General features: G+C 39.2%; 1 protein-coding gene across 1 annotated transcript in view; it reads right to left on the bottom strand.

Moving 5' to 3' along the window:
• LOC109376418 (ephrin type-A receptor 5-like) overlaps window positions 1-11,403 on the bottom strand; it is an 87,482-nt gene extending 76,079 nt beyond the window's left edge. Inside the window, exon 1 of the mRNA XM_019632335.1 lies at window positions 10,549-11,403. Coding sequence (XP_019487880.1) covers window positions 10,549-10,732 — 184 coding nt within the window. The 5' untranslated portion in view covers window positions 10,733-11,403. The remainder of the gene's footprint in view (window positions 1-10,548) is intronic.
• Between the last annotated feature and the right edge of the window lie 78 nt (window positions 11,404-11,481).

The following is an 11,481-nucleotide window of genomic DNA, read 5'->3' on the forward strand; positions in this document are numbered from 1 at the left end:
AGAGAGAGAGAGAGAGAGAGAGAGAGAGAGAGAGAGAAAGAGGAAGAAAAGAAAGAGAAAGAAAAAGGAAGGAAGGAAGAAAGAAAGAAGTGAAAAGGGGAGATGTCAGCACAGGGTAAGTCAGTCTGTAACAGCTCCATGATGAGCCCTTAGATCAATTATTTAGTGAGAGGAAAAAAAAAAAATGGAGTTCTGAGTAATCATGAGAGCAGATCCCCAAGACTCCATACATTTTTGTATGCACTTTTATTATATTTCAGTCACCTGCCTCTCCCAGTGTAGAAGAGCTGATGAGAGCAGTGCTAGAGTCAGACTGCCTGGGTTTGAATGAAGATTTCAATCATTTTCAGATTTATAACTGTGGACAAGTTATTTCCTGCCTCACTTTCTTCATGTGTAAAATAGGAATAATAATAATAATAATAATAATAATAATAATAATAGACTATTATCATTTCCTAGGCTTGTTTTGAGGAAAATAAATCAATGCATATAGACTACTTAGTACAAGGGCACACTGCATGTTAAATAATGAGCATTCACTATAATTATTGTATACAGGTATGTAAATTCTTTAGCACACAAACACACATATACATTTCATATGCTAATCTAAACACAGTATGATCTACACTTCCTTATACCTATTTATGTTTACCTATGTAAGGAAAAAAAAACAGAATTATATATAAAAATTTCTGAAAATATAAAACCTAATTATATGTCCAAGTAATATTTCAAATTCTGAATATAACTGAACACATCAGAAAATTGCATATTTCAGGTTAAAACAGTGGAGTCAAATTATAGTGTCAGACATCTGTTTCAGGAAACTTTTAAGGATTTATTTCTCCCAACTATCCACTTTTAGAATTACACATGCAGAGGGTGCCAAATATATATATATATACACATTTTTTAAAAGGAAAACTATATTAAAATTGTAATAACATATCAATAATAAAAGATGAATACAAGTCACATTTGACTTCTGCAATTATAGGAGGTGCTCAAAGTGGTTACCATCAGTGTCCAGACACTTCTGATTATGGCGAACTACTGTTTGAGCAACATTGACCAAAGTGTCCACTTGTGTACATTTTTCCTTTTTTTTGGCACCCCTGGTATATATATATATATGTATATTTGCATGCTATGCTAAGACTAAATATTTAAAGAGATCTCTTGATATATTTTGTGGCTAATAAGTAACATCTGACCTCTACCTGTGGAAAAATGCAACATTTGCAACCCATGATCCTCATACTGATGGCTTACCACTTTATTTCCGAATCAAATCCTAGTGTTCAATATTAAATAAGCAGCAGAAAATTAGGACATCATCATGCGGTTGATTTTTATCTTGGATAGCTCAGAAAAATTTGCATATGCAATTATTTTGTTAGATTGTTCTTTTGTCCCAGATTTCCTTTAATCATCCAATGCAAGGGAGATGATGAACTATGATTGTGAAATGTTATCTCAAATATCCTATATTTAGTGGTTGGGGAAACACAGGAACTAACATTTGTTGTGTACCCGGTTTGCTCTAGGAATTTTAGTAAGCAACATACGAGCACATAAATTTTTACTTTATTTTTATAACAACCCTATGAGTGTGCGTTAACACTTCATTTTAACTATGTGGAATCTGCAGCCACTAATATATGGCAGAGGTCATTTCATGGTCTTTACATCTCCCCATTTGCACTACCCAGTAAGAGACACAATTACTGTGAAGTTAATTAACATTAAGCTACAGGGTCCTCAATGACATGGGCCATTTCCATGCCACTGAGGCACTAACTAGCAAAGTGTTTACTAAGTCCTTCCCTGTTACATTTGCAAAAGTAAGATATTTTTATATTCTGTTTCTTAAGGAAGTTTCCTCACATAACATAAGCTGAAGTCCACAAAACTGTTGCACCCAGTGCTTTTATGTATCTTGATCCTTACCCAGCAAGTGAGGTGTTTACATACACAGGCTATGCAGAGCTTTAATCAGCTACAGTCCCACAACTTATATTTGTATAGTGCTCTACCAATTAGGAGACGGTTTCATTTTGTTTGTTCTCCACAACAATTATGTAAAGCAGAAAGTACCAAATTACAAATAAGTGAAGTGAGGTTAAGAAAAAATAACAAAATGAGTGTCCACAAAGCTTAGAGTTAGTAAATGATGGAGATTAACCTCCCCTCTCTGCCCTCTGCCCCCCCCCAAAGAAAAAAAAACAAAAAACACAAGACTAACAAGCCAGGGTAGTTTTTTCCTTGTTTATTTTGTTTCTGTAATTCCATATTATTAAATCCTTTCCTTACTTTGTTTTACAATCTTAAATTAAAACAAAAACAAAAAACAAAGAAACAGTGACTCCAAATCTGTAGGATTAAATCTGTTGCTCCCCACTTCCAGAGAAATAAAATATGATTGTTTGAAACTAGACATGGTTAAAATCCCCCAGACCACAGCAGTTTCTAAGTATTTTCTACTTTTGTCAGAAGACTTATTGTACCCCCTTGTAGGAGACTTATTACTGCCTCACTGTACTGCCTAGAGTGAAAATCAAAGGGAGAAGAGAGTCCATTGTTATCTTCCACAAGACGCGGCTGTTTGCCTCACCTGTCCAGCTACCACCCAAGGCCAGGGCTCTGGGTGAAAGTTAGAATTTGGCTCACAGAGAAAGCTCCTGCTGTGGACTGCTGGGCTGAACCAGTGCCAGCAGGATCTATCTACCTGCTGCGTTTGTGTTTCCACAGCAGACATTAACAAGCATCCTGGAGCAGGAAGGGACAGCGCGTGCAGAGTAAATAAGTGAGCTATCTTATAATAAACACAACACTAACAGAGGCACCTTTAAACTCTTGTCCTTCTGATTTATGAATTAAGTAAAAAATACATGACTTTGTTTGACACAATCTACTCTTTACCTTTAGAGACTAGGCCCCATGATTTGTTTAACAGAAGACTATCATTGTCTTATCACCCAATTTGAAATCACAACTCCTTTGGGGGTGTTGGAACAGAACAGTTCTGGCTCTTATCTTACCTTGTTTTGACTTTGTATGAATGGAGTGTCTGAAAGGGGGATGTGGGAGGAAGCAGGAAGAGAGAGAGAAAGGAAGGGAGTGTGTTCTCTTAGTGAAAAATTCATCCATCTGTATATTTTGATTTCTACACTTTGCTATCAGTTACTCCTCTATAAAAATATATTAAATTAAAATATGCATATTAAAAAAAAACAAAGGAAGGAAGAAAAGGAGGGAGGGTGTGAGAAAAGGAGGGGAAGAGAGATGTGGGTGTGAAATTAGTATAAAAGAAAAAAAGACACTACCCATCTCAGAGTAAAAGAACAGATTGTATTTTCTCTAAATCTTCTAATACTTAGCCCGAAACATGTTTCCAAGTAGGAACATTTTCTCACAAAGCATATGCAAAATATTTCAACCCTCAGGTTTTGGCTCTTTGATTTTTTTTTTTTCTTACCAGAATCATTTACTTCACAGAGTTACGGACCCAGTTTAGTTAGAACCAAACACATGTGATAGATGTAGAAAACAGCCTGGGCAATAGTCCAGCTACTAAAATAGAATTAGAATCATCACAGATACTTTAATCCCAATTATTTAATCTGTGGGGTGTCTAATGCCACAAGTATCTGGCACGACTCAACAAAACAGTACAGCTTACAGAGAAACAAGAAGAATAAAACCTAAATGAATGAAAGAATCTGAACTAAGACATCTTAGTTCAGATTATTTTATTAGGCTGGTATTTATATCTTTAGAGTCATTGTGAAACAAATATAAAATTAAAGTGTGTGCATGTGCGTATGTCTTTTTTAAATAATATAAAAAATGAAACCCAAGCATTTTTATTAATATCAAGTTCATACTGATACCATTTGACATCCCTCCCCACTCTTCCTTCCAGCCTCATCATGACCTTTCCACACACCCCAAAATGTGTCCGTGTGCACATATGCCAACATCTGACCAAGTTAATGCACTCTGCTTAATACATGCACCATAATTAAAGTTATGAACACTGAGTTGCCTGGAGATACAAAGGAAAGAAGGCAGGACCTATGGTCAAATTTGATCCACAAAGTTTTGTATATTCTCCATTAATGTCAGAAATAATTTAAATGATATTAACAAAGTAATACATAAACTGATCAGAGACTAAAGGCTGTAGAACCTATAGGAAAAGAAGAGCTGGAATAAAGCTTAATTATGAACAGAACCTACCAGGCTTTCTTTGAACTGGGAAATATTGTAAACAGTACTCCAAAGCAAAGCTTACACATATTAGAGGGTTTTCAGGCAATTTTTTAACTAATAGAAATGACTCCTTGTGGTTAATTTAAATCACTAAAGATAAAGAGTTATTTAAAAATTATACTCCAATATACTAACATTAAATGACAGTTAATAAAGTTCATCATGCTAACCACATTGTTTTCAAAAACTCCAAGTGGTACACCTACTAAATTAGTCTCATTTTATGACTTTGCAATGCCTGGGATTCTCATCAGAGATACTAGATGAAAATTTTAGGATTTTAGAAAACAAAAAAGAGCAAGATCATAAATTATCAGACATTGCACTGGGCACCATTCAAATTCTTATGCACCTTATAGTACTTGTTCTTTTTATTCACTTATCTTTTGCCTTACACTAATAGATTACATTGGGCAAGAATTTTTTAAGATGGTAATGAAAGGAGCTAAAAGGTAATTTAAAAATCTCAATTTCTCATGAAATTCATTGATTAGAATTATATTTTAAATCATCCAATTAAGTGTTTTCTACTGTTATTGTAATATAAAATTTAAATTAGGGCCATCTCTTGATTTTATGTGATCATAACAAATGCAATGAATAAACTCAATGCTATATATGAAATCTGTAGTCAGAAGAAAAAAGTAAATTCCAATCAAATTTTAATACTCAAGAATCCCTGTACCACTATCTATTTGTAACTCGATTTATAAGTAGCTATTTCATAGTACAATTTATGGCAACAGTGATCCTATTAGTATTTTTGTTGAAAAGTTCATTAAGACACCTTACATACATTTTAAATGTATTATAAAAAATGAACTGTTGTCCAAATTTAGATTTAAAAATCTTAAACATTTTTTCTTGTTCAGAAGAAAAGTTTTGTCATGCTTAAACATTTTAAAATCTATTTCTTTAACTCTGAATCAACAAAATGCCTGTAAAGGCAGAAGCTAAATAGGAAAAAGTAAATATATAATAAAAGGAGACACCCCTATGTACTGATGCTAATTGTTTTGGAAGTTCAAACCTAAATACTTAAAAATGAATCATTTACATTTCTATGTAAACATTTTTCATGGAACCAATAATTCGGACAAGATTTTCAGTGTGAACAACTACCAAATATTCCAGTTTTCTAACAGCTATGTAATGCTTTTAAAATTGTTATGAATAGATCAGAGATTCTCCTGTTATTAATCTGTTTCTTATGTAAATAGACCTCACTGAATAAACCCATTTTGATTATTACTTTAAAGATATATATTACATTTTGTAAAAAAATGTGAACCATTTTAATCTGTTTACCACATCTTGAGAACTCATTTTATCTGTTAGCTACTCATATACACCCATAGAAGTGTACCAATTGGTCTGGGATAGAATATATGATAACTTTTTAATGTCAATTAAAAGCACCATCAGGTGTGTTTATGTATAAAATCGACTAGGATAACTCTTTTGAAGAAATCACTACCTAACCAACTGATTCTATAAATTTTGATGAAATAACTAAATATGTATTCACCCAGTAGAGCATACCAGTAAAAACTACTCTTCTCTACAGATACATATTCACCAGAGATAATAGAACAGCAAGAATAATTCTGAATCTCTAAGTAACAATTTACATTTCTAGCTCTCATACTGCTTTTATAGCTAAAATTCACTCTTTCTGAAAAGAAAAAAAAGGACAAATATTTCAATGAATTTTTAATGATTCATAAGCAAAGCTGGATAGTCAAACTTCAATTAATTTTCAAACTTTATGAAAACAATTGTAAAACTATTTTATGATTGCTAAGAGTGCCATATTCATCTTTGAATAATTAGGTAACTCTGCTATCTTAATTCAAACTATTTGTTAGTAAAATGGAACATACCTGCTAATTTAAATTGAGAAAATGAAATATAAAGTGTTATCAACACTTTTTACAGTAGTTATTTCTTTTAGATAGTAACAGCATGTTTTTCCTTTAGAAAAAGAACACTAAGTTTGATTCATAAAAGGAAAACTAGCTGTAGTTAATATAATCATGCATATTATACTCTATTTTTACAGCCAAAGGTAAAAATGAAAAAGAAATGCATTAGTCATTCAAGCAAATATTTAAAAAAAGCTCTCCAAACAAAGGAGGTTGAAGTGATCAAGTCAATCATCAAAAATGTAGTGATAATAACTAGAATATAGTTATTTTTTCAACAGTAGTGATATTGAATAAAGTCTAGTATTTAAATAGTTTGGGGATGTTTGTCTATAAATAGCTGTATCATCTCATTTTGATATTTTATGTAGAAATACTTCAAATGGTCTAATTTTGTAGAGCAGAATATTAATGATATAAATAATGGTAAGTAAAGGTAAGTAAAACATTTCTAAGTATAAAAAAAAGGAACCCTTTTCCTATACCAATTGTATCCTATGTCAACTGAAATAAAGACTTAATAGTATTTACTAGTGACACTATTACAAGAATATTTTCAATCAAAGGAGAAATTTCCATGATAAATGCAGGAATTGTCCACCCTATTTTCTGTCTTATATAAGGAAATGAAATCCTCTTACCTGTCACCCTGACGCCCAAGACAATATGTCTACCTCAAAAAAAAAAAAAAAAAAAAAAAAAAAAGCTTAAAATATCAAGACCCAACCCTCTGCCCGGCTCTTTCATGGTTATAAAGCCAAAAGCTACAACTCTTCATGGTCCCTTCTAGTTCCAACAATCTATGATATAAATAGGGGTAATGGCTCCCTTTTTTGGTCAGTAGCCTCCTGGTGAGGGAATAATTTTAATATCCCTTTTCTGGGGGGTCCTGCCACTTTATTTAAAAGGAAATGAATTACAACAGGATCACAAGGCCACAAAACAATGCCATTTAGTTTTACAAATTATGTCCTCCAATCTGTTTTATGGGTCAGGTCCTTTTATAAACCAAGAAAAACCCTGAAGCAAATGTTCTTCCTGGTCTTTCCATTGAAACACCTACAAATTTATGACTGTTTTTCAAACAATGTAGCCCCCAATTTTTTCCCTTATGGGTTTTTATTTTTCCTGTAGAACCCCACCATCCTACTTTCTCAAATATACAAAACATTTAGAGACAAGAAACTGGACTTTTCAAATACAAACTGCTGACAACTGTCAGAAGCACTTTACAGGGGACATTACTGACTGTAGCTTCAATGAATTAAGCTTGATTCACCACGGGTGAATCATTTTCAATGCAGAGCTGTTCAACAGTAATTGGCCAAGAATCCCTGCTGTGAAAAGCACTTGTCAAATAATGCTTGTTTACAAATATATCTCCAGACTGCAAAAAGTGGCAGTTACTGAATAAGTTCAGGGCCACCTCCAGTATTCCTAACAGTGGTCATGCTCGCATTACGTATTAAATCTATTAAAATTTAGACTTGTTGATACATTTGTCCTGCTTGCTCAAGCTCAGTTAGATAAGTTTCTTGCTAAATACGCGTCTGCATTATTTTACAATAAAAAACTTCTGTTCATTGTATTGTAGTCAAAGATTTCTTCCATATGTAATCATATCAATCCAGGATTCGAGACATATGTTTGGCCTTTTCTGTTCAATTCTGCTTATTTATATCTACCGAAGTTAAATTTTAAAAATGACTGAAATACTAATTATGAATATAAATTCATATTTATTTCTATCTGCTTTGAATTTTTTCTCACATAATGGGAGTATTACATTTTACACATATATTACATATATATACAGTGGGAAACCACTAAGCATCTATAGGCTGCAGAAAGCAAAGCATATGCTAGCAAGTTATTAATGGATTCAGTGCATTCATCAAATCTTTCTGCCCCTGATCTTCCAAAGTTCCTCCCGAAATAAACAAAAACGAACTTTAAAACTCTAGTCTGAATCTTTAAATAAACAGACTTACTGCTGTTATATCTTAATATATTCTTGTTGTTTGAATTACAACACTACCATAGAGAAACAAAAATAACATACATTTTAGAGAAAAACAGTAATAAAGGTCTGGGATGATATTAATGGAAAGATGGAAAACTGTTGGGGAGAGACGGAATGAATGAGATGAAGTCATATATATTAAGATTTTATTTCTAATTATGCAAAATAGTGACACGTTATAAAATGTGCTCTAAAGAGCAGACATGCTTTTATTTTTAGTGTCTTCAGAGCAGTCGGTGGTCAAGTAGCATTCATTTTTTGGTTGGACCTCTGCAATCTCCATCTCACTGTAGCCCAAGTTTGGCTGTGTGCTCCACTAGCTGAGGGAAGAACAATACAACCCGTGGGTGTTAAGTTTATAAAATCAGCCGGTCTATCTACCACAGGATTCAAGCTCCATTAACACCTTAGGAGACCGGCTATTTCCTTGCTTGCCTCCATTTCCTTCTGCTGCTGCTGCTGCTTTTCCACACAATCTTGGCCCATGTCCCCATTCAGTATCACCCTCCCTGAGACTTCATTTCTCCCCAATCTCTAAGGAAAGCTATTAACTCCCTTTCGTTTCTACATACGCCCTTTACCCCATCACACCTGGGGTCGGGGTGGGGATGGGGGGAGAGAAATATAAGGAGAGCACGAGAGAATTATTATTACTCTTTAAATCCAAACCGGGATGTCCCTTTCAGTGGAATAAAACAGTTAATAAAGACTCCTAACCCTGTCACAAGCCTCTGGACTTCTAACATAATCAATCCAGCATGAGATGTTAATAAAAGGACTATGACTACAGATAACACTTTTTCAACTTTATGGGGGACATGCAAATTGCTTGGATTAAGCATGAGAAATTGCAGATAGATGATAGATGAATACATCGATAAAACTACATATAATCCTTAAATCAGATTTAAAAATTCAGGAATTAAGGCGAGTTCATGGGATGGGGTGGGGTGGAGAGCCTCGATCTGCCCTGCTTTTACCAGGTTGCCGAGGGAGCTGGCAGCCTTCCGAAACTAGCTGAGCGCCTTCTCCTACAGCCAAGACAAAACCGGTGCGAGTCACGAGGACACACACGACTCCGCCGCTGCTGCTTCATCTTCCCAGTCCCGCGTCCCCTGCCCCAGGAGTGGAAGGGATTTTTTTTTTAATTCTCTGCCTCGCTCATGGTATCCAGAGTCCCAAAGCAAAACCTTAGCCTTCCAGAGAGAGGGTATGGTTTACGATGTTTTCGTGGAGGAGCTGAGCGCTCCTTTAGCCCTGACTGGGATGTGAGAGGCTGCCCCACACCGAGGAAAGCGCCCTTGAGCTGAGACCCGAGCGCACAGAGCAGTCTGGGTGCGTGAGAGGTGGGAGCTTGGCCGCAGCAGTCCAGGAGGCCAAGGGCTGCGTGCCGGGAGGGGGCAGGCCGAGGGACCAAGGGCCGCGGCTCCCGCGCCCGGCCCTCCTCCTCCAGTGGCAGGTGGGGACAGTGTTTTGGGTCCAGAGAGTTGGGAGAAGGGTTGGGACTTCGGGATCCAGTGCCCGGCTGCAGCGGGACTTTCCCGTCCCAGAAACCCTGAGAGACAAGCCCCAGGGGGTCCAGCAGCAACTTCCTGGCAGTGACATTCCCCCACTCCCCTCTGCCTCACCCTGCACCCCACCTCTCCGCCTTCTTCCACTTTCACCTCAGTGTGATTATGAGCCCCCTCTCCACCCCCAAAGTAAAAGGCACCCTACAGTATGGAGCGCCTACAGTCCTTCCCTGGAGAAGGGCTCCCTGGAGAAATAACAGCTCTTGCCACCCACCCCAGAATAGCAGCTGGCGATTCTCTAAATAACAGCTCCCAGAAGGCACTTTCTCTCAAAATAAAAGCATCCAGCCACCCCCACAACGTTTCCCATCACCGGCCTCAAATAACGGTTTCTAAAAGCCCCACTACTGCCCCTGAGATCCTTGTCGCTGCGCTTCCAACAGTTCCCACTCCCTCAAGCCCGAAATGTCACTTCCCCACGCGCTTCTGGTGAGCCCCTGCCGCACCCAACCGCCTGGCGCGGGTCTCAAACCCGTCTTTCAACCTGGCTTCCAACTTCCCAGGCCCCAAACAGCCTCTGTGCGCAGGCCGGTTCTTCGCCCAGCACTCCGCAGCTCATATCAGACAATACAACCATAGACAGCAGGGCGAGCCAAAGGCAAGCGAAAGCCCAAGTCAAATGTTAATTCGCAACGAGGAGTGAGATCTCATCCACGGCAGCAGCGCCCAGCGCGCTCAGACCCGCACTTCCAGGCCCCGCCTCGACCGCCCGCCCCGGGTCGCCGCGGGGACCTGCCCATCTCTCTACCTTCGTTGCTGGGGCTGGCCAGGAGGGTCCGGAGCGCGGCGCACAGGAGAAGGCACGTCCAGAGGGGGGTCCTGCGAGGTGCTGAGCAGCAGCCGGCCAGAGACGCGCGGTTGCTGGGGGGGTCGCCGCCGCCGCCACCCGGGGGCCGCCTGCGTCCCGCACCCCGGGGCCCCGAGCCCCGCATCTTCTCCTAGCCGCCTCCGCCTCTGTGCTGTCCCGCGCGGCTCAGTCCACGGCTCCGGCGTCGCGGAGGGGGCGAGGGAGGCTCGCGGCTCCTCCTCGTTCCCCGCGGGGTCTTCGCCTTCTGGCACGCGCGGCTCCTGCAAATGCGGACACCACGGATCCTGAGCCGGCTGAAGTTTGCTCCCTGCTCCTCTCTCCCCAGTGCGGTTAAATGAAACCCTAGTTACGGATGATCGTGCGATTTTGGACTCGACACAAGGGTGTCGAAAAGGTCCCGCGCGTCCCGTCCCTTTGCCTCTTAAGGCTTTTAAGGATTGAGGACTTGTCAGTGCCACTGGGGGTAAGAAAAATAAAGGCTTCTTTTCAGTCTTCAGGGCTGAAGGAGGAGAGGGTAAGGAAGACAAGTCATCTTAGGTCAAGAAGCAATCCTCAATAAAAAGAGGAGAAAACAAGAAAAACTGGGTAGCTAAAGATAAAGGAAGAGGAGTTGAGAAAATATAGGGTGGGGAAACTACGAAAGCGGCGAGCAAAGGAAAAGAGCCAGAGAGTTCACAGAGGCTGGCAGGAGGACGGAGCTGCGGGCTGAGCGCTGGCGAGGGCAGGTACTGGCGGCGCCGGCGGCGCGGAGCTGCTGCGGTTCCCGTCGCTCGCGGAGGCGGCGGCGTGTGCGCGGCGGCGAAGGCCAGGTGGGAACTGCGCCGCCACGGCGCGCTCCCGCTGTGTCTAGAGCTCCGGCGTCTCCTCGGCCTC

Source organism: Hipposideros armiger, unplaced genomic scaffold (assembly GCF_001890085.2).
Source record: "Hipposideros armiger isolate ML-2016 unplaced genomic scaffold, ASM189008v1 scaffold_1125, whole genome shotgun sequence".
In the NCBI taxonomy this organism is placed as follows: Eukaryota; Metazoa; Chordata; class Mammalia; order Chiroptera; family Hipposideridae; genus Hipposideros; species Hipposideros armiger.